A 25249-nucleotide genomic window follows, 5' to 3' on the forward strand; every position below is an offset into this window, starting at 1 on the left:
CAGACAATGATATGTACTCCTTTGAGGTAAGGTTAAAAAATTAAATGAATTTTTATGTTAAGTTATAAGATATCACTGCTAGAAGTGACAGCATTACAATGACGATAAAACAGACGCGTAAGAACAATAGACATGGTTTTATCGAATGCGTGAAGTATATTTGTGAAGATATTTCGACGAATAAGGTTGCATGAAAGTGTAAACAGAAACCATCTCCCACAACTTTGTCACATTTGAGCCATTTTGGAAAGAGAATCCAAACTGCGGCAGTCTTTGTGGCTGCGATTAATTGTTCGTTTTTTAGCTTTCAAGAGTTTGTAATCATATTCCAACATATTTTGCACCTACAACAGAATAAGATATGGTGAATCTTTTGATATCAAATAACTGTAATGTGAATTTTGTTGCAAGTCAACCTTTAAACAAATGAAAACATACAAGAGTTGCCTTCTTCAGAAATACCTTTAGAAACTGAACCACCTACGCAGCGTTGGTATATCATATATAGTTGAAAGGATTAGCTATTAATTAAAGTTGGTGCACTGCAGTCATTCCATGAATCTCTCTTCCATTAATCACATTGAGTCAGTGTGAACTCTGAGCTCAGTGTCACGCATGGCTGGTAGTCGATGGTAAACACTACTAGCTAGACCATTCGTTCGTGACCAGAGCTCTAGTTAGAGATAACCATTATTAGGTCTAGCTACAAAAAAGGAAACCGTTCAAGTTACACTAGATTAGAAACAGAAAAAGGAATTCTGGTGATCTAAAATGTTTCAGGCTCAGCATGCCTACAAACCAAAGAGGGAGGATTTGGATACAGACATAGATCTCAAATCTGGGGATATTCTCACCAACGTAGAATACTTAGGTAAGTCACTTGTCAGAACTCTATTATTGTGAAAATCGTTCTTTGTTTTGAACATTGACTGTTAGACGAATAAGTACTAACTAATCACAAGTGTTATATGGCCGCAATACTTCCTTCCTGTTTGGTTCTTTTTGTTGCTAGGATTCAAGGATTTTTAAAAAATTCACTTTTCTTGATTTTCAATCGAAATGTGTTCAGCAAATGTCGAATCAAGTTAGGTAATAAAAACAGACAAGCGTGTCACACCAACACTGACTCACTCTGCAATACTATCATATATTACCAGCTTTTAAAACACTTTTTCAACTCACTCAATTCCTGATTTCTATCTTTTAATGCTTTTTTCTGTTGGCATATAATAATATAATATAATAATAAACACCACTTTGTTGATGATTACTGATGCCAATGAAAAATCCTACATACAGCAAACATACAGCAAGACTATCAAGTACCATCTCAACAAGTTGGATGATATCTAAAAACTGTTAGATATTTCATATCAAATAAGCTAGAGGTAACTAATTTTATAAATAAGTTAAAATTGACCTCTAAGGTATTAGCTTGGAGGTCAAATTGGTGAATAGGATAAGTTTATGGCAAGTAGTACACCTAAAGTATTAATTGCTGCCAGTTCTACAGCGTAGTACTGATAGTTATTTTATATTTTGAACTGATACTCTTGTATGCGGTCAAAGCTAGCTTTTCATTAGCTCAATACTCATCTGACTCTCATTGGCAAATCTCATTAGAATGAGGTTTGCCAGTAAGATAGGATGGTTCTGTCAGATTGAATATTTGATCCATAGTTATTTCTTGGGATGAAATGACTGTCAACACACATTGACTATACTTGCTTATTTTTACTGTCAACAAAGCGGATAGCAACAAAGTTTACACATACACAAATAGGGCAGAAATTAATTAAGTTAAATTATGTGAAACTTTTAAGAATTTAAAGTTTGTTATTTGGTTAGATTAAACTAAACATTTAATAATATACATTAATGAAGGACCCATCAGTAATATTGAAACCTTGTAAATTGTAAAAGATCAATCATATTGAGTAGCTAGAAAGGCCGTAGAAAGGTAATTTATATTCAAAATTTGGTTTGTTATCAAATGGATGGTGATTACGCAAGATTCCCTTCAATATTTATTGTAAAAATTTCTGATCGTTATTATCTCATTTTATGTAAAACGAGCATATTTCAAGTTGCCAATTTTCTATTGATCTATTGATGGTTGCTATTGATCTATTGATGGTTGCTATTGATCTATTGATAGTTGTTTGTATTGATTATAATTTGTAGACAATGGATGGTCAATTGGATTTAATGTTAGTACTAAGCAAGCCGGAATATTTCCAAGACGAAATATTCTTCCAATACAAGATGGTACGAGCTCCATATTTCCACCTCCAACACCGAAGAGCCGTCCAGTTTATACTCACGATAGAGTGGATGAGTTTGTGGCCAGTGATGAAATTGGTAAGTTTAAAGAGTTTTGATTCACATTAAATTTTAAATAAAAGATCCCTTTTAGTATAAATGTTTACTAGACAAATGCACAGCTTTGCATGGGTATTAAAAAACAGCTTATAAACGGTGGCAGGTAATGTAGTTGCCATTGACTAATTTGAGTAAGCTTACTAATAAGAGCCATGAGAGCAAGCTTTAGTGATGCTGCTCGTAACACAGAGTCGCTATGCGTTTTTAACCCAGATAATTATTATGTGCCCAATGAATTCATTGTATCCCACGTAGCTTATTGGGTTTGCTTGTCAACATGTAAATGAGAGGTTCCGAGAATCCTCTGAAATACAGTTTTTTCGTTGCTTGATTTCAATTGCTTCAACTGGACATAGTGTGTACAAAAAGACAAACACTGAGATTTATATACATAGATTCATGATAAAACATGAAAATGACACAAATAACTCATAGGATATATTAGTGGTTTAGTCTATTTATGTGGACCAAAACTTTTGCATTTGTGTTTTAAATTGACAAGACGTAATCATTTTTCCTACTTATTTTTAGTTAAGTATGTTGCTATCCAATGCATAGATATTTCAGACAGAAAAGGGTCGAGAAAGCAACCATTGATAACGTTTTCTTACCTAGTCTAATGAGGCGTTTTTATGGCTCAGATGACACACAATAATGAGTCAATAGATTGAAGAGTAGTGTATAAACTCCTTATAGATCTTTGACTGAGGTGCTCAGAGGAACTGGGTTGATTCATGTTTCTCGTTGCTTTTGTGCTCAGAGTCGCATCAATCTAGTCTTTCAGTGCAAACTCTTGTCTATTGGAGAGACAAAATACTATACAAGTATTTTAGCTTTTAAATCGTGCTCGTTATATCCATTTTCTCTCAAATAGTCGGTTGAGTTCCATAATTTGTTCTTTACATGAAAGTTGTTATGCCATATATCGTTGTTAGTTTTCGACCCCAAGTGGTCTTAAGTTTATAGACTCAATCTTTGATGTCCCATCATTTCACGAAAATTTTGTAAGAAAAAAATTTTCTTAAAACATTGAACCAAACTAACATATGTTGGTGGAGTATTTTGTGGATTGCTCTGTAAAAAATACCCAACAATGAAACCATCAAAACTTTTGAAGTTTAGACATCATTTATTTACAAATTTGTTAACCGTTAAAAGGTTAAACCAAAGTATTCTCCCGTTTCATACACACTTCTATCTTTTATAGTTCTACAACATTGCTACCTTATCAAAATTAATTAGTTTATTCAGAGTTTTAAATCACAAAAATTAAAAAAAAGAAATTGCTACACGTTGTCTGAGCAATGCCGGTTACATTACTCAATAGCCTCAAATAAACCAAATGTTTTCATGGTTCCATAATCTGTACCTTCTCCTCTCCACTGACGACAGTGTTGGTCAAGTGGAATTGACTCATCTCTGCATCACATTAGACTATGACCAATAGTACAACGGTACGGAGACTTGGAGCTCAGACCTTGCCTACAACAGTTCTTTGTTATTGTGTATAAGTTACGCATGCCTGAATATAGAGGTTATGTATAATTACCATGAGAGAAGACTGATTATTAATGGTGTCACTGTTATTACCAATATCTGATAGACCTGTGAGCTAATGCATTGCAAAAATGGCGTTTGAATAGTAAGACGTACAGTAAGAGACAAAATTTCTACCTTCATTGTTCACCGGAAGGTTCTATGGTTTTAGAAGTCTAGTAACTAAATGTAATATTTACAGTTTCTTGTCACCTTGTTGAAGTTGTCTGACCAAACATACATAGTACACTCGCATATCCCTAGCTATAGCATTATGTAGTACTGTATGCTTCCACTCTTTTGTCATTCGTGTTTCAGCACAGCAGCCACTATTAAATTAATCGTGTGTTTATAGAATACATACAAAATCACCGGTTCTTGTCTGTGTACTTTGATAATCTAGATTTCTTATAATCACCTTGAACTGCGGATGAATGAAGGTGAATATTTCTAAGAAAGCCAGAACAGAGCACTCAGGTATTGGAAACAGAAAGAATAGCTGCAGTGCCTTTGAAAAGTTCAGTAACAGATATCACATTGGCAAATCTTTATAAAAACATCTCAATGTTATTGTATAGTACTTGTTTTAATAACACCCTCTGGTTATAGAAATGTATACTTACGCGTACAGCTTAACAAATAACAAAGTCGGCTTTTTGATAAAGCTGTTGGAACAGTAATGTTAGGAAGATTTTACTTTCATTCTTCTGTGAAAACATTTTGAATCATACCATGTAACCAACTTTTTGTAACAAAGGAAATACTACATTGAAAACAATAGAAATATTGCATCGGAGATTCGCAACTTACCAATCTGTAGTACACATATTATTGCAATCGTAGTTCAGGCTAAAACAGGTATACTCATCCTGTTGAGAATCAACCTAATTTTTGGCTTCATACTTGTGCAATACGCATTAGTCATAGTCTGTTGGTTGATCATGATTGGTTGAATGTTACACCATCAAATAACTGAATCTGCGATTTGTATTAGCTGATAGTTGAACAGACAAGTGACTATACAATTGCTTTTAAATATCTTTCTGAAATGGTGTTTGTTAGTAATCCTAAACAATATATAATAGTTTTTCATGTTCACCACAAATCTTTTTAGAAATGAGTAAGAAAAGTTTGCATCATTTGCATTGCCTGTTTGCATCATTTGCATTGCCTGTTTGCATCATTTTAATAAAGGTATTTGAGCATTACTAAATAATTGTAACTCGAGCCGGCAGAGACTGCAGCAAGAGATGTACATACATGTATATAAGGCATCCGTAAATAGTATTTTTGACACACTTTAGTAAATGAGCAAAATTAAGTGAACAAAAAAACATTGTAAAAATAAGTGGCCTTGGTGTCTGCTACTGGGTCACCATCGCATTTGTGGAAATGTCAAGCAAAATTTTAAAAAAGCTTTGAATCACCCATCTCGCCACCGACGCACTCTAAAAAGAATCCCATTGAGCAATTTTAACTGCTCTTTGATGTGATTAACTTGTATGGAAGTATATAAAAGCAAGCAACAAAGAGGTGACTTCTAAATCGGCACAGTCAAGTTCCCTCGGCCATAATATTTTCACATTAGTAGCTCTGAACTCAGACAGTTTTCGGTAGCTGACTCAGCGAGGTCATAACTTTGGCATTCCGCATGGGAGCATCTCCTATAGGTAAAAATACTATAAATGGTATACTAATAAGCACACATGAAAATCAAATTTATACAAACCTCTAAGTTGTTCAAGACACTCGCAGTTGAAACATCAACCTATCACATCGAGAGTATTTTGAACAATTTATTAGCAGCAACCAGCCATTGTAGAACTGTTTTGTCCAAGTCCTCAAACAATTATTACTAAAGACATTTTTTAAGGAAATAGATGTATATACTGAAAGTATAGATACAGTATATATGAAGGATGGCGCCAAGTATACCAGAAGCTACAATTAACTATCTGAAACGCTTTGCACGCCTATCCAACTCATTATTTTTAGTGGTGGGGCTGTGAAGTTATTACTATGTAAAATAATTATATCACAGCTGTAATTGCAGCCTTTTTTGTCCTTCTTATTATCTTTTTATATTTTTTCAATTTCATTTTGTGAATTAGAGGATTTTGTAAAAACTGAACATGTATGTAGAACTACTAGTACTGGCCCTTGGCATTGCCTAGGTGATAGGAGTAGTTTTAATCATATATAACAACATCTAAGTACCTATCTGTCTTCTATGTACCCATCTAACTACCTACTTATTTACCCATCTATCTATCTAGCTGACTATCTACCTATCTATCTACCTATCTATCTACTTAACTATCTACCTACCTATCTACATGTATCTAACTATCTACTTATCTATTTACATTGTATTTATCTATCTACTTATTCATCCAACTCTCTATCTACTTATCTACTTATCTACCTATCTACGTATTTATCATTTAGAACTTTTCTATAATTCAACCCATTTAGGATCACAACAATGTAAACTATGTGACAGTGACAAATAAACATGGCTTTACAAACCCTAATAAACTCAAGTATCATACCTAAATATTAGCTGCAATCTTTATATATGTAGCTCAAAGTATTAAAAAAACAAGCAACATGTTTCTTTAAACTAAAAATCAGAAAATAGGAGGCTTTGCTGTCAAATGACTCGAGCATATTTCCAAAAGCTCAGTCGCCACAACCAATAGGTTTTTAATTTCATTAATTATTTATCAAGATTTATTCCTTTTCTGATGCTTGTACAGAATTTTATTCTGAACAAGATTTATCCTGGAACTGAATATACTGTGACCATCTGCGCAATGAATTTGGCACAGGAGCAATTTTGGCTGGATGCCATTCCTAATAAGATCCTTTTGTGGACAAGAGCAAGACTACAAGGCAAACTAAATTCCTATATTAATGTTTACTCGCTGCGCTTGTGACTCAACATACTTTCTTTGTCAGTAAATTGGTGGAAGGTCATAGACACGCAAGCCCTCAGACAAGCCTACTACCAAGTTGTCTATACTGAGCGGAGCCAATTCAAACTGCTCAAGGGAGTCGTTGGATTTGTGGCAGGATGCATTCTGGGTAATAACTATTCTTATACATTCTCTGGTTGGGGTTTGTTATTACTCACTGCTGTCATAGCGACTAATTATGGCGGCTTGCAGAACAGTGTGAAATTACATTATAACAGTAGCTAGGTATTACGAGGTGAAATGTTTAGCTCAAAATATTTCAATTTAAAATTGTAATAAATGATTTTGTTATCAGATAACAGTCAATCATGCTGTGTGTAGGTAATCTATTTAGTATGATGCTTGGCTCGCTTACTGAAGCAGAGGTTGAGTGAGTTTTTAAGAACATTGTTTCACAAACTATTGCTCTGTAGTCCGGGCTGCACATGTCTGGGTCCAGTGGCTACAGACAAGTCTATTTTTGTGGCATTGTGAAAGTAGCCGATCACCTTACGGTGTAGTATGGCAGAGGTTTCACTAATATTTCTGCTAAATAAACTAACTAGTACAAAAGCAGTTTGGTTGACCATGAGACATCTTCATGTGTAATAAGTCTGTGCACAACTTTTCTTCGTGGCGCAGATGTTAATGCGCTTAGCTGGGATCGAAATATCTGGGTTTGATTTCGCCCCAGCCTAATATTTCTTCCTACAGCTGTCATTGTGGCTTTGGACAAACACAGCTGTTATTATAGTACAGAATATCTCTTGCTTTGGATAAGCACTCACTCTGTGTGACATGTTTGCCAGGAGCCCTAGCTTTCATCGGACTTAGGTTTGCGTTGGAGTACCCACTGGAAGTAGCAGGAGGGCTTGCAGCGATCATCACACTATTGCTCATTGTTGGACTGGCTTTTAGCACAAAGTGCAGGGCTGTAGTCTGTCTCTGCATCCCTACTCTCAGCACAAAGTCAGGTGAGTTTGACACATAGCGGCCATCTTGTTTATTGCATCTACTGCTACTAAAATGAACACACATGGGTACTAACTAGCAATTCCCTGGCTGCGCTACTAATTAACAAAAAACACAATCATGACATACCTGTTCCTAACATAAGTATGATATAACTTTATCTTGTGTTTACTTCCAATAATATTGAGCAGTTATGTATAGACCTACTAGCTTCTCAGCAATTCAATGTTTATTGTAGCAATTGTGCTTTGAATGTTCAGTAAACCTCCTTATGATTTGCCTTATTTTGAACAAGCGACTGACAGTTTTTGGATTTTTGTCCGTGCCCAATAGTAGCACATACAAAAGCGTTACAAAAAATGTTTCTTTTTATACGGTGCATATGTTGAACTTTTTCGTGGAAATGTGATACTGTCACGTACCCTCAAGTCTTCAAGGTTGGCATATTCTAAATGCTAGTTGAACAAACTGGAAGCAGAATGTGAGCGACTACAAACCTCTAGTATTAATATCATCCATGTACATTGGAGACAAACCATGAATTTTAAAAATAATTTTTTGATAAATGTTTATGGTCTATCCCTTAATGATGTTTATTTGACTCACCGATAGTTTTTTTTTAAACAAACCATTTATGAGCAAAAAATAAAGTACTTTTGTTTACTTTAGGAGTTTCAATTACTCATTCATTCTACACATATTTGGTTTGTATTCAGCTCTCAATGTGATTAAAATTTCTAGTGTTCTATGCAAAGTTTGTCAGCAGAAGCATTTCAAGTGTGGCTTAATAAGGCATCTTGAAGTTATAGGTAGTTGGTATGTAGCAACGCTGCCTGATTTCATTCCTACCTACAAACTTTTTAAATCAACTTTTAGATTGATTTAACTGCTTTTTAAGAGAGTTTACAGTGATGTTTTGGTCAATTATTTGTAAGCTACTTTTAAAAGGCTTTTTTGAGTTTGTCATTAAATGGTGCTTGCTCGGAGTTGAATTTTTATTTAACCATGATATCAGTAAAATATTATATATATCACTATTATATATTACTATTATACTATTATATAATATTATAATATTACGCTAGATGTTCAAGGGAGGATTTCATCAAAGTTAGGTGGATGACACGGTGCATAACATCGCAATGTATTACTTTTAAACCTTTAGAAACTAGATGAATTGAAAAAAGAGGTTTTCAGCTGTAGTTTGTTCAAAAACCTGTACTGACTGCTCATTTTCACGGTGCTACAAACTTACAAAACTGAAAAATTATCGGTTTTGTAAACAAGTTTGCCTTACTGTTAATAAACCATAGAAGTGTTCCTCATCATGGTTAATAATTCTGTTTCAGGTCGTCTGATGTTTTCAACCTTTGCAATGTCGATCCTGTTAGCTGGTCCGGTTACTAACATAAACAACAATGTTACGGAGCTAGCCTCAGTTTCTAGCTGTGTCGGAGAGTTATTGTCTAATGAGACGGCGTACATAGCCAAGCTCGCTCTCCAACCATATGATGAACTGTATCAAGGTAAGAAATAGCTACCAAGGTGTGATACTGCATTTTCAGTGTGTAAGCAGCTCACAGTGTCTTGAGAAAAATTTTTCCAGTTCATTATTTTACCTCCTGTGTATGACTAATTTGTTGACGCCATGCAACACTATGAGTCACATGATTTATGTGAAGGGTGTACTAATTTTTCCCTCTGTAGCATTTACTGGTTAGTTAGTGTTGATATCTTCTTTGGAACAGAAATTCATGTAGGTATAAATTCCAACAGCTGTCTGTATTTTATATATCATAGCTAAATATTACTAGACGAAAGATGAAGAGATAGAGGGAGAATAAGTTTAAGGAAAAAGCCACTCAGGCAGCGATGGTAGTTTAGCTAGTATATAATAGGTAAAGGCTATAGAAGCATACTATAAATTTTATAACAAATTTGAAATTATTCTTAAGTTTTAAAAGCATTTAATATCTAGCTGATGTCACGATGCTTCTAATTATATACTGATATCATGCGTTCGTGTTGGTTGCTACAATAGAACTAAAACCACAAGATATCAGAAAGCTGCAGGATAGGATTCTATAGAAAATCAAATTCCACAAAGAGGCATGCTGGATACATCTATTTTTCATAGATGCAAACATCTGCACCAAGCAAAGTCAAGCTACTATCCATCATCCAATTAAAGTTATTTTTTAACTAGTTTACAGTATTTTTCAATATGACATACAATATTTCACAGGTGTATTATACAAATATTTGTACAACCTTTAGTTTAAAAAGGTTATTGTAACCTTGCTAGCATCATAATTACTGACCTTTAGCAAGAGCTGGTTATAATTAAAGCCTAAATAAGTCACCCGTCAAGTGTCATCATACAGTCACGCTGAATGGTTTGGAGGGTGTCTAATTGTGTAGAATAGTCATGAATAAAGCCTCCTGGGCTGTTGATTCAGGTCTCCTACTCACTGTGGAGCAGCTCAAGAACTCAGCCTATGTGTTGACAAGCTTTATAGAGCCAATCAAAGACATTACAAGTGAACTTTCAAGGATCCAGGCTCGCATTACCAGTGAGCTTACCAAGGCGGCTGATGTAAGACCTACCTTTGCTTCTCTTTTTGTTGTTATCTCTTTAAATATATTAATTTTATTCGCAACTCTCTAAATATATTTTCCACTTCATTTAGGTCTAGTTTTAGATTAATTTATTTAGCATGTTTAATATCTATCGAGAGGTTCTTAGCCTTGGTTTGAACTAATGTGTCAGCATCAATATAGAAGTTGATGCGGTATATTGTTAGGACAAATCATGTCTAACCGCATATAGGCTATATTAGGTATGACTAGGTTAGCCAATCATGTGTGTATATACCTTGCGTTATGATGCAAGCAAGATAAAGTGTTTATCTGTTGTTGGTTGTGTGTCGGGGTTCATGTTTGTCCTGAAATAAATTCTGGCTGAAGCAGTTCGATCCAACTTCCATAGAAACAATCGCTACGTATTCAGGTAGAAATCTGTAGTCTTTTTAAATACATGTAAAATAGACATAATCTCTACTAAGTTACTATGGGGTATAGTAATAGTATCTCAGCTTGCTATGCAAACACAAAACAAGCTACAGGGTTTGCTAGTCTGCTATGAGCATTTAATCAAGTCCAATTTCTGAAGAGCTACTTTTTTAAGATACAAATAATATGTGTCTGCATTCCCTTTATACCGAAGTTATTGTAACCAATGCGGTGCAATACTTCTATACAGTAGCATTTTGATTAAACTAATTCTATATTTGTCTTGTATCAAACTTTAACAAATAAATAGATACATTTTTATTTTATACGTTATGTGATATTATAGCGAGCAATCAATTATGAAACTCAAAATATCTCATTGTCTTTGAGTAAAGATTAGTGGATTGTACAGATATCTAGATAGCCTCTTGTAATTTTAATCTAAGCATCTATAATGCAAAAGCGCAATCTAGGAAGTTAATTCAGTTGAACAACTGCATTTAACAATTTAGCAGAAGTTGTGCAGAAAACCAGTAGCCTGGCAATCCAGTGCGCTGTGAGAAATTGTCAAGCGTGTCAATAAAGTGCGGAGAATAAGTAGGTGCACAATTATTCCGAAAAACCCGAAATGTGGTCAATTGGTACAGATGTTAAGGTGTTGATCTACCCAGCTAATCTACTCTTCCAGATAATTGACCCCTACCAAACACTGCAAATAATTGATTCTTTCAGTCTTCCTAAAGCAACCGGCTATGATAGGATTTCTCTCCGTGCAATAAAAGAAAATAAACTAGTCCTAATTCCAGTTTTAACACATCTTATAAATCTTGTTATACAACAATCTAATTTCCCAAATTGTTTAAAAATAGCTCGCGTGACTCCATTATTTAAAAAAGGAAATAGAACAGATCCATCTAATTACCGGCCCATTTCCATTCTTCCTGCTTTATCAAAAATTTTAGAGAAATGTTTGTCTTTGCAAATACGGGATTTTTTAGAAACCAATAACATCTTGTCGCCTAAACAATTTGGTTTTAGAAAAGGTAAAAGCACCACTACAGCAATAAACAGTCTAATGGAATTTTTATATACTAATTTAGATCAAAGTAATATAACTCAGGGCGTATTTTTGGATTTTTCAAAGGCATTCGATACGATTAATCACAAAATTTTAATTGACAAACTTTTTTACTACAATTTTAGTGTAAAGTCTTCCTCTCTTATTCAAAGTTATCTCCAAAATAGATTTCAATTTACCAAAACAGATACTGATTGTTCGCAAATGAGGGCAATTACGATTGGTGTCCCACAAGGATCAATTTTAGGACCCCTCTTATTTTTAATTTTTATAAATGACTTAGTAAATGCTGCACCTGCTTTGGATTGTATTTTATTCGCAGATGACACCAATATATTTTCAACAGATAATTCTAAACTCCAAGAGGAATTAAATATTATTAATGAATGGTGCCTATCAAACAGACTCATTTTAAACAACAGTAAAACATTTCAAGTAGTTTTCAAAAATCCGTCTAAAAACACTCAAAATTATAATCTAAGCCTTTCTTTAAACAATTCTCAACTACAAATCAAAGATTCGACTCAATTTTTAGGTATCACGTTAGACAACAACTTGACTTTTAAAAAACACATCCAAAGTCTCATCAAAAAACTTAATTACATATTACTAATATTACGTTTCATTCGCCCCTACCTAGACAAATCAACCATGATCAATTTGTACTACAGTTTTTTCTATTCTCTTTTAATTTATGGAATCGAGTTTTGGGGCCACGGCAACAAAACTGATTTAAACAAACTTTTAATCATGCAAAAAAAGGCAATCAGAATAATACTCAATTTTAAACCAAATCAAACAGTTTCCAAAAATTTTAAAATTTTAAAAATAATGCCAATTGAAATTTTATTCCAGTATCGCCTGCTAATGTTTTTAACAAATTCTTTCCCCATGGAAGAGTTGCAAGATTTTATGATAGATCATTGTCAAGATACCCGTTTAAAAAGTAAAAATCAATTAAAGTTGAAAAAGTGTTTGTCTTCTAAGGGACAGAGATCGATATTTTTTAGTGCAATGAAATTATATAATAAATTTTTGAGTGATTGTGCGGGCTCTGCTCCGGGTCAGCTGAAGGCGAAGTTGGTAGAGCGCCTGTGGGCGTCCTGGGACTGTCCTTCCTGACTCTGGTGCTCCGGAGTGTGCGCTTATCGCTGATTCTGTTTCTTTTCCTACTGCTTGCTGGGGCTGCCTTGACTCTAGCCTCTGGCTATCTGGCATGTCCTATTGCTACTCTGTGTATTTTTTACTCATATTGTCATGTTATTATTACGCAATAAAAATCAAACCAAACCAGCTGACTGACATGAGCTTGAGTTCCATTAAAACAATTTTTTATCCCAATCTCTCTAACCCTGGTTTCAGACAGGTAGGCTGGTACCTCGGCAGTCTAGTGTGCTGTGAGAGGTCATCAGGTGTGCCAATAAAACACAGAGAATAAGTATGTACGCAAGTATGTATATCCTAGCATCCATTATGATGAATGATTAGCACTGGTGTTAGTATGACAGCTCACCAAGCCGAATGTCATGAGTTCTAATCCTGTATGATGGAATCTTTTTTCCTAATCATGAGCCATGGCTTTGGAAAGACAAAAGTGAAAAACAAACAGATACGGCTCTTACTGCAATAAATATTATAGTAAATATTGCGGCAGCCATATTTCAGGCCAACGGTCAGCACCACTTCTCAGCATTCACAACTGTTAGCCTTACCTTGTTAAGCTACTGCATAGATTGGAGTTATCTGCACACAGCCCTATGTAGAATGTCTATTAAAACTAACTGGGTTCTTTTAGCAGTTTACTTTGTGGTAAGTTTTTTATAGCAATTTCTGGTTTAATTGTAAATGTTGATTTTGACAGGAATGCAGAAGTGAGTTAGACAAAGCATTCGGTACCTGCAAAACCACAATGGCCAAGGCAGCCGAGGACTGCGCTGAGTTTGTCGATGAGGCAGCGGAAAGTTTTAGCTGTGGAACTGGCAGCGTAGCAAACAGACTAAACTGTGATGCTGGCGGGTATGATCTCACCTCTCAGTTTGAAGACTTGAATGTTCGTTTGAAGACTTGAATGTTTGTTTGCGTTTGACCCACTAGCAATTGTGAGATGTGAATATTAATAATAATTCTAGAAGCAGGTGCTGGCTGCTTTTATTACTGGCAATATCTCAACTAATACACAAGATAATGACTGGGACCAGATCGGAGATCTGAACTTCAATTACACATTTTAGTCCTTTAGTTTTATCTGTTAACATCCAAAATATAAATCAGCATTTGCCTTTTGAGTGTATTTACTTTGTTGTTGCGTACTTGAACCTTCCGTATGCAGATCTAAATTTTGTTCCTGTTCAGTGCAAATTTCCCCTGTAAGCAAACTGTTTGCCATTGTTTGTACACTTTTAACTAATAGAATTTTTGCTAAAATAAACTGAATTGTTTCGAATATTCATTGACCAAATAATAACTGCTATCAGGTGTTCTTTCTCTATGTTTATGTAAACGCGTTTCTGTTCCAACAGCCTAGGTGTAACTTTATATATTGCTCATATAAACCACAATTGTCTGCAGCAATTTAAGAAGGTTTTAACACATGATATAATATGTTTTTAATATACTTGTGCTATTAGTGGTATATTTTTGTAAGCTTTTTGTAAGGAGATGCTTCGTTTACCATTTTAAAAAGTTGCAATTTTAGCAAAAAATGGCTTGTCTTTTTGTCATCCATAAAGATGACTAAGCTCAAAAGCATCATTGATCTATTTTTATCATTTTGGTAAACTTACTGGCAGTATCGCACTTATATATTTTAAAGTATAATGTTAAGATAAATGTATAAGTTAAAAATAAAACAGTGACAGGTTGGCCATTTGCCAGTATTGTAAAGCTTCTGAATAGTTTTGATTTCTTAACACAAATTTATGTTTTGCAGCAATCCTCAGGCACGGGAAGTTTGCTTTCAAGTCGTGGATGATTCTATATGTCAGCCAGTGGATGCGGTGGGCGGAGTTTGTGACACCATAGAATCTAGCTTTGATTTTCTGGATCTCTCATCACAGCTCAAAGCTCTCAGCGAAGGACTCAGCACAAACATCACTCTGAAGGACACAATTGAAGGTGGGATTTGCTTACTCATTGAGGAGACAATTTATAAAAGCATTGATGATTATTATTGCCCGACATGTTGATTTGCCAAGTTTGTTTATGGCGGTACTTGTTATTGTAATGGATGGCATCGAAATTCTTACAAGTTTAAAAAGAGTGACATAATATACCGACGTATACCATCAATCCTACTACATGTTTTACTATTTATTCCTATAATATTGTTAACTTACACGTTGCAAATTACATCTTTCAGTGGCTTTGAATGATTTTTCTTAATTGGTTCTGCTTTTATAGAACCGTGAGTGTAGCTGATTCAAAATCATTTGCTCTCTGATGTAGAAGATACAAAACTAAAATTGTAATCTGATGAAGTGAAGAGAGTATATGAATATGAAAGTCTTTTGGACGACTCAGTCAATCACAGATAAACATATCGTAACTCTAAGCAGAATGAAAACTGGTGTAATGATGCAATATAAATGAAAATAATCTGAAAATTTATCTCCTGCACTAGTTTCAAGATTTGTGGTTAACATATATTTTTCAAAGTGTTGAAAATGACCCTATTACATACTAATTACGCCACAGTCACTCGTATATATACAATGTACATGTATATATATATATATATATATATATATATATATATATATATATATATATATATATATATATATATATATATATATATATATACATGTTTTGTTGCTGATTGGCTGTTAGATGAACAGATATGAGCTTAATGTTTGTTAGTAGCAACTAGAAATGTAATTTTTTTTTAAAATAATGTTTTTGCATTTTCCTCATTTAGTGTTGTATGCAAAGATGTCGACATGTACCTTTTGTCTGTAGGTAGCCTATAATTCCTGCATAGTAAATTTCATTGTAGTTATAGAATAATCATTTTTCTAGGTGAAGTCAGCACCAATGCGTCAGCAGGAGGAGCTGTCAAATGGCTCAAAGAGGAATTGGAGGATCGGACCTCACTTATAAAAGAAATTTTAAAATATGTCAACTGGATTCTTTCCTTGGCCACATTTCTTGTGGTAATACAATCATACTCATATCTCCGGAAATACCTGAGAGAGGACAGGCATGATAACAACTATATTACTGAAGGATTTGTTACTGTCGATACCAAACGTTGTCGTAAGGGTATGTTGTATTGAAATCCTACATAAAAATAGACAATTATGTGATAAAATACATTTAGATGGTCCTCTTAAGACATAAGTGCATTTGCTACAATTTCAATCTCCTGCCTAAATCCATATGCTGTTTTAGCATTTTTAAAAAGGTTGCAACTCCTCAAGCTAATACCTACTTTATTTGGCAGCACTCCGTTACTATTTATATTTGGAGTTAGCCTAATATTGCAACAAGCATACACAACTCTAGATACCGCTGTAGTTTGACTAAAGTTCTGCTGTTTGAGTAAGAGGAAGTAGTGTGTAAAATATAGTCTAAGATCTACATGTATAGCGTCTTAAGCCACTCCGGTTTCTTACCCAGCCCTTTCAACTTTCAAACTTCATATCATGAGGAAGATGTTTTGTGCAGTTTAAATAAATTAGGAGAAAAAATAAAACAATTGTAAAGGTTTTCAAATTTTGTCAAACAACTACCTTTCAAATTTCATATCATGAGGAAAATGTTTTGTGCAGGTCAAATAAATTAAGAAACAAAATGAAACAACTATAAAAGTGTTTAAATGTAAATGTGAAGTAATAAGCAAATAATAGCTAAATTAAGTCGGTTTTGCTATGGTTACAATAAAAGATGATTCGGTAATAATACAATTAATACGGACTGAGTAAAGAAAAAGCCTGAATATGTTGAATTAATGATATGAACTCGTTCATAGAAGTGTGTGTGTGTAAAAAAGGTTGCTGTTTCAACAAAAGCTTTCTATAAAAACTTTGTATATAACGAACCTGTCGATATTGATACAAATGTAAAAATAAGATATCGGACTGTCTTTGTCTGACCAAATGAAGAGAGAATGTAAAGGCTATTCCTCCTCCAGATAATACAAATGTCCGCGTGAAAAGTATTAACCGATTTAGAAATTAAACCCTACGAAAACCGGAAATAGGATTTCAAGAAAAGATAAAAAAGCATCGTGTTTCACAGAGTTAATAGAGTCTATAGACTTTTAATTAAAACCTAATTAAGCTTGTGAAATCGGGAAAAGGGTGTATACAGTTAAGAGTAGGAGCTGTGAAGCGTAAGAGCCGCCGTAGACTTGTGGTAAGATACTTGGATTACAAACCCGCAGTTGTAGTTTTCATGAGTTCAAATCCAGCACTTTGTGAGATTTTAATGCCAGGTTTTTATTAACTATAGTCCGACATACCATAGGACATACATACATTCACACAAGCTTTGAGATTTATATACCATATATAAATTGTCTTTATTTGTTTCTTTGTTCTCTGTAGAAACAAATTTTTAATTAGCAATCTGATTGAAAGTTTGGATGTGTTTTTGTAATGCTCTTCCAGGTTTTACCTAAAAAGTTTTTGAGGTTTCTACCCCTAGGTGGCGTCAGGGCCATTACTAAATGCAGTTTAGTAAGGAGATGACAAAAACGTTGAGCAATATGGGATTTGAACCTATAAAACCTAGCTTACCTACCTCTATAGTCAACTGAGCTACCAATTCACATTTTGAATATTCAGAGTAATTGTATTGATCAATCAGAGTTGAAAATTGCTTATTTGTATTTTTGTTTTGTTGTTCTCATTTGTTGTTACTATTTGAAAATTGGGCTGTTTGAGTTTGCTCATATTTATAAAAATAGCAATCAAGGTTTTTAGCAAAATTGTAATCTTCAAAACTGGGGATGATGAATCAGCCACAACTCTACTAAAACTGTTAATAATCCAGAAACGAACTTTATATATCATATCCTGCTAACATTCAACATTTCATACTATCTGCCTCTTTAAACAAGAATTTAAAATACTATTAATCTAATCACGCCAATTATGTCTCTTTGCTCGCAGCCTAAAGAGAACCCAAAAAAGGCTCGGCATTAGATGGTATATGGCAGAAAGTTTAGATGTTAATTTCTCAAGTATACTTCACTTTTGGTACAGCTGCAGTAAACTTTGGTTAATTTTTTCTCAAACAGGAAAATGGGCACTCTTGCCTCTCACACCAAAGGAGAGGAAACAAATAGCGGATAAGAGAAGTTGGCGACTTTCTGGAATTGAGAAAAAAACCTTCTGCACAGGTTTCCTTGCAGTGTTTCTAACAATTATTAGTAAGTACATATTAAATTATGATCTACTTCTTGCAATGTTTTAATAATGGTTAGTAAGTTTATATTATAATCAACTCCTTGCAGTTTTTCTGTCTGTTATTAGTGAGTATATATTATAATCTACTCCTTGTAGTGTTTCTAACTATTGTTAGTAAGTAAATATTGTCATGTAACTTATGGGATGGTTTTTTGGGGCGTTTCATTTTTGTATAACTTTGGTAACAGCCTTTTGCAATACAATTGTTGTTTAAATAGCCAATGAAAAGGAGAAAAGAATAAAGCTCTAGTGCTTTCCTGATTAAGTTCAAGAGATAAATAGACTCCGAATGTCCCTAAAAGCATTGATTCCTCTCTAAGCTAGACAGTGCGGGCACTTCCTAAAATGCCTTATAATTTATGTCTAGTTAAAGAATTTAGACTATTGATAGTATTTTGGTAGCACGAACTAGATTCAATTATTTTTATTATTAATTTCTCAAATGCTTTAAACAATCTAAGTATTACTTTTTACATAAACCAAAAATAGAGTGTTTATTGAAAGTAACTCGTGCTCTCAAAGTTCCATCAAGTGAAGAAACATGCAGAGCATTAGCAACTTGTTTGAAACACCTAATAAATTAACACGAATGGTGAAACTTTTCGAAGTGTGCACAATTGGCTGGATGTTATGTACTAGTACAAAAAATCAACTTCCATCATCAAAAACTGTCGTGAATGAGGTTTGAACTACAAGTCTTGCAACCATAAGTCTGCAACCCTCCCATCTGCACTATTCTGGCACTTTCCTACTCTGTTTATACGCTGCGTGCGGTAGTTGTTAGTACTTGATAAGAGACTTGCCAAGCCTGATGTGTATGTCTACAGGTGGTGCAGCAATAGTGGCCTTTGATTACTTCCTATATGAGATGATAACTCTCACAAACCAATACCAAGGTGTCACTATAGACATAAATGAGAAGGTAGATGTAGGAATAGAGGTGGCAGATGGTGGTCTTCTTTCTACATTTTTGCAACGGCTAGTTGGTAACATACAGGTATCTTCCACCATAGACCACTCGATAGACTTTGGAGTCTGTGCTGCAAATGCTACAGAGCCCAACCTTTTTCATATAATAGGTAAGTAACATAGGCTATTGCATAAAAGTTTTATGACAGAGTTGTCTTTCGTGTTTTTTAAATGTTTCATGAAGCCCATATACAAGTTCCCCGATAGCTTTCTAGTCTTTTTAATGGCAAGCGTACACGGTTGACATTTTGAAAAATTACACAGAATATATCTTTTTGAGAATAGCTCTATGGTGAATGCTCAATAAAGCTGGCATTGTCTGCAACACATGTGCATTGTGTTTTGTGTTGATAGACATTCGTGTTTGTGCTATTGACAGTTAATATATAGGCTCAGTATTTCTTATTTCATAAACCTTTATGGTTTGTTTTGCATGGCTATTAAATCCAAGCCACGATGCAGCGTGCTTATATTGTTAGTAGACACAAAAATATGTTGAGTAAAAATATCACTCGGTTTTCAGTACAAGCATTTTTATCTTAGATAATTTTAATCTTAGATAATTTTAATCTTAGATAATTTTAATCTTAGATAATTTTAATCTTAGATAATTGTAAACAACAACAGGTAATACAAAACTGATAACTCTTCCAGTACGTTTTAATCTTTCTAAACCTCTTAACGCAAACATGGAACAGTTTTTATTTTCCAATTTAAAACAGTTTGACACTGATAATCGTAATGTGGAATTATTACAAATAAGTTAAAAATTCCATTTTATTTTATCGCTTACTTGCAATCATATCTCACCTGCACATGTGGTAAAAGTTGTATGTTGCTATGTTCTCATGTAAATACAAGCAAAATTTGAATATATGTAGTCCGATGATGCGTATAACATAGTTGAAGGTTACATTTTGAAATATTTTTGCAAGGGCTTGGAGTGCTGTACTTGTTCCTTGGCCTCACAGTGTTGGTGCATGCCTACACTCTCAGACTACGCCATTCCATGGCCGGCTACTTCTATCCTGAACGAGAAAAGGACAGAATTCGATATCTTCACAGGAAGTTGCTAAGAAGAAGAGTGATCATCGTCAAAGAGCTAAAGGTAGTCGTATTTTGTTTTAGATTTCTGTAAAAAGGCTCTGAAGTTAGTCTAGGCGTTAAAAATGTGCTAGTGCTTAGCTAGTTTCTTTATAAATCGGAGACCAAACTCTACTGAAATATAAATATTTATTTAATTAAATGATATCACTCATTCTATTGAGTGACTTGCCAACCGAAAATAGTGATTTAATTCCTAGAAAATCAGCTCTTTGTCCAAAAATTATGAAGATAAAGTTTGTAAAACTACTTCTATTATGCTTACCTAAGCTCTACAAAACATTTCTACTAATCAAATGTAGATTTAACATCGTTTAACCTTCTGTAGCTTACCGACTTGCAAACAGCAAATTAAATCCTAGAAGGTCAGCTTTCTGGACAGAAATAATAAGGATAAGATGTGTATATATTGCTGCTATTAGCAAACCATGAATCTTATTATGTATACTGATATCGTTCAACCTTCTCCGACTCACTGGTCTAAGGTGCCAAATAACAGGTTGGGGTTCAGTTCTTGACAATGGAAAGGCAGGCATCTGACTGTAGCTCCTTTTTCTACAATTCTTTTTTGATTTTTTTAACGATTTTCATCAACGATTTAAAAACTGGATCTGTGGGAAATCCTTTGTCCTTCATCAATATTCTACACAGAGCAAATGTCTTAGTTTAAGGCCAGGAATTATTAGGTCAGACATTGAGTAGTTAATAATTGAAATAATTTGCTATATCTATAATCTTAAGATAAACTGAGTAACGGGTAGGCTGTAGTCTCATTGTGATGTATCAAAGATTGGTCAGTCTAATAAAGCTTTTGATTACAAAGAAAGACAACTCTGCCAAGCAATTAATATATTTGATTAATAGCTTGTTTACATCGTTGTTAACCTTTAGGATGTCCTGATGGTGAAAAGACAGGACAATGAGAATATAACAGCAGTGAAAGATATAGTGGACGACTTCAAGTCACTGTTTTGCAAAGGGAAACCTGACGACCATGAGGAGTGCTACATCTGTGAAGAACTTCTATTTATTAATGACCTTAACTGGTGCCATGACTGTAATAGTTATTTCTGTAACGTGAGTATTTAGAAAGCTCAGGCTAAACGCTTATATTTTAATAGAAGAGCGCTTTGAGCCTGCCTTAAAATTAATTTAATCTATATTAATAAATTTTACATTGTCATTGTCTGTGGTGTGTGCGTGGGGTGTGTGCGTAGGGTGTGTGCGTAGGGTACGTGCGTGGGGTGTGTGTGTGCGTGGGGAGTGTGTGTATGTGGTGGTGTGTGTGTGTGTACGTGTGGAGAGTGTGTGTGGTCTGTGGGTAGTGTGTGTATGTGTTATGTGTGTGTGGCATGCGTGATTGGTATGCAAATGTGTGGTGCACGTGTGTAGTGTGTGCGCGGGATGTGTGCGTGGTGTGTGAGTAGAGTATGTATGTGTTATGTGTGTGTGGCATGTGTGTGTGGTATGCACATGTGTGGTGCGTGTGGTGGTGTTTGCAGGCAAGTGTGTATTAGCCTAGATAAATGCTGCGCATTTCCACATTTCTTGGCCGATTTCATTCAAATTTTGATTTCAAATTTCTGTCTGGTCCTCTGAGAACCAGCCTCTCAAACATCCACCTGCTGACTGTCTGAAAAAACAGCCACTTATAAGCTTCAAACTCTTAAGAGAAGTGAAGTAAATTTCTATGGTTAAAAAAGTGAAAGTTAAACTGGCTGTATTTTTTTCACCAGACTTGAAATGCTATATATACGATGATTAAATATTTTTAAATTTATAATAACAATCAAGAATGTATTAAAAGGCTGGCATATTAAATAAACAATCACAAAAATATACGAAATTTCAAAAACGTAGTTATCTGAAATGGGGATCGAAATTTTGGGGCATCAAAAAAAAATTAAAATATAATTCCCAATAGCTACTTTGACATCTCATTGTGTTACAGGACTGCTTCAACATAACGCTGAATGGCAAATGTCCCTGTAACCCTGAAGAAAATCTCACATATGACCATGTGACTGACTCAGACTTTGAAGATGACATACAGGAGCAAATAGTAAGTCAATACTACGCGTACATTGACAGCAACCATATTGGTGACAGCAATGACACCATTCCAGAGGAGGACATGCAAATGACAGCAGTTCATCAACCTGGAGATAGACAGAACCCTAGAGCTTTCTTTCGACAGAATACCAGAAACAGGACTTCGTGGTTGTATGCAGGTCGTCAGGATCACTAACTTCAACTCTTGACCTCGAAGCTGATGTACAGTATCAGATAGTCAGCGAATGCTATATATACACATTGACATCATCCTTAATGGAGGCAGTAATGATACTATTCTAGAGGAGAGCGTGCAAATGACAGCAATCGAGAAAGAGACAGACTCAAGAGCATTCGTTTACAGGAATAACAGGAAGAGAGCCGCATAGTTATACACAGGCTGTAGAGAGTACTTGTTGAGTGATTGAAGCAGCATCACCGGCCCCTGTAGGTTACTGCATGTAGGTCACTGCATAGCTTCAAGTACGTAGCCAGGGTTTCGGTTTGCAGACAACATTCACTACGTTCCAAATGAGTTTCATTATAAACTTCGTGTCTCCATATATTCACAAATAATTTGATCATTGCAATGCATTATGGGTCAGCGATTGAACTATTTTTATATTATACTTACACTTACTGGGCTTTTTACCATTATATCTCCAAGATATGATGTCAATCCTAGAAACTTGACAGTAAAGGTTCTCTTTTGCCCTACTACATACAAATCACTATATTATGTTTTTCATTTTTTCTTTACATTTTTGTACATACGTATTGTGTTTGGACATATTAATTAATATGTTAGACATTTTGCTAGTCATATTTGAGCAGCCTTTGTGAGAATGTAACATTGCCAAAAAGGCATCAATTGCCAATGGCGTAAATAAACATACTTTATCTCGCTCCTAGCAATCATAGGCGAAGACAGTCTCTATCCTTCGTTAGAACAACGGTCAAGTCTGATGGTGCGTTTACACTGGCCGACACCGACTCCGATTAGGTGCCAATACCCCGACTCAGACAGGTACCTCCGACATTTCACCCATGGGTGCCGACACCGACTCCCACTTTACATTGGAACGATTAAACGATTTTTGTCGGTACCAACAGCCAATCACAGCGTTTCGCCGTTCTGACCTTCACCCGACCACGCGAAGACGAGTACACATAAAAATCAACGCGCTTGATGTGGAAAATTATATACTAGTACTACACTACTACTACTGCTCCTACTACTACTGCTAGAAGCAACTACTGAATGCCAAGCAATGAATGAATGATGAGGCAATGAAAATCCGAGCAAAGAACTGTACGTACAGTTCTTTCGTTCGAGTAATTATAATAAATAAAATGAATAATGAAGAAGATTGAATGGTGAATGTATATTTGTGGTAGTAGTAGTGTGATGGACGCCGGGCCAACACTTTACACTTCTTGTAATTATTTGTTTGTATATATTTTATATGTCTGTAAATATTTTATTTATGGCGCCTTACAGTGCCTCGCCTTGCGCGTTCACAACTCGAGTTGTACAACTCGAGTTGCCGTGTTGTACAACTCGGCCTGGGTTTTTGATGAACTCGAGTTGCGTTACGCAAAATTAACACGGGTTCGTAAAGAAAGCAAAGTGAGTAATTGGGGTGTCTCATTTACAGAAATTTAATAATAATAATTCAAATATGTATACATATTCATTTCTATAAATTTAAAGAGACAAAAACAATTGTAGAATGTAAAAAGCAAACTAAAAACAATCTATATGAGAACCGAGCAGCAAAATTTTTTTTCCCAAACAGGTTTACATACGGCAGTAAAATTTTGGCTCATGATTGGCTTTAGTAATTGAGTTTTAGTAATCAAAACCTACATCATTACATTGAAAGTCAATAGTTATAATTAGAGAGGAACACAAAATTCCAAAATTTTATTCAAAATGGCTTTAATTAATGAGTTTTAAGTAAGCGCCTCTTACGTTTAAACAGCACTTTTTGAATGATAACATCAGTTTTGCTACGTTATTTAGAATTTTGTGTTCCTTTCTAATTATAACTATTGATTTCTAATGTAATGATGTAAGTTTTGGTTACTAAAACTCAATTACTAACGCCAATCATGAGCCAAAATTTTACTGCCGTATGTAAACCTGTTTGGGAAAAAGAAATTCGCAGCCAGCCGGGCAACTTCTTTTTCATTTGAAAAAAGAGTCATCTCTCTAGAATCTGACAAGAAACTGAATGAACACCGAAAATGAACATAGAAATTATTTCAACGGCGTTTAATAATGCACCAAAATAAATTCCGTATATAGAAAATATTGCTAGAGAAAATAAAATGATGAGATGTTGAACTCGAGTTGCTGTTGAAAGAACTCGGCTTGGGTTTTGATGAACTCGAGTTGTGCAACTCGAGTTGTACAACTCGAGTTATATTTACAAACTCGAGTTGTACAACTCGAGTTCTGCAACTCGAGTTGTACAACTCGAGTTGCAAACTCGGCACAGTATAATTCTAATAATTCGCTATTAGTTCTAGTTTTACAGTACACACATAGTTTAATTTCTATTAGCTAACGGGTGCCTCTTGATGTACCATCGTTAATATAACCATATCTACGGTTATGCTACCGTAATACCAATATATTGCACCTTACTTTTGAAAAGTCGTGTTGCGCGTTCACAACTCGAGTTGTGCAACTCGAGTTGATTAACTCGAGTTGCAAACACGCAACGCGAGGCACTGTAAGGCGCCATAGAGGCACTGTAAGGCGCCATAAG

The 25249-nt window shown here is 34.8% G+C and overlaps 1 protein-coding gene across 1 annotated transcript; it reads left to right on the forward strand.

Annotated features, from left to right (window-relative positions):
- The first annotated feature begins 687 nt into the window (after positions 1-687).
- LOC137399828 (DC-STAMP domain-containing protein 2-like) lies at positions 688-23387 on the forward strand. The gene is made up of 14 exons (XM_068086064.1): positions 688-871; positions 2185-2361; positions 6880-7005; positions 7685-7849; positions 9197-9373; positions 10307-10443; positions 13799-13953; positions 14867-15051; positions 15955-16197; positions 18179-18310; positions 19175-19426; positions 20252-20424; positions 21312-21497; positions 22372-23387. The coding sequence occupies exons 1-14, from the start codon at positions 772-774 to the stop codon at positions 22666-22668; spliced, it is 2505 nt and encodes an 834-aa protein (XP_067942165.1). The 5' UTR covers positions 688-771; the 3' UTR covers positions 22669-23387.
- The last annotated feature ends 1862 nt before the right edge of the window (positions 23388-25249 follow it).

This window comes from Watersipora subatra, chromosome 7, assembly GCF_963576615.1.
Source record: "Watersipora subatra chromosome 7, tzWatSuba1.1, whole genome shotgun sequence".
NCBI classification, from domain to species: Eukaryota; Metazoa; Bryozoa; class Gymnolaemata; order Cheilostomatida; family Watersiporidae; genus Watersipora; species Watersipora subatra.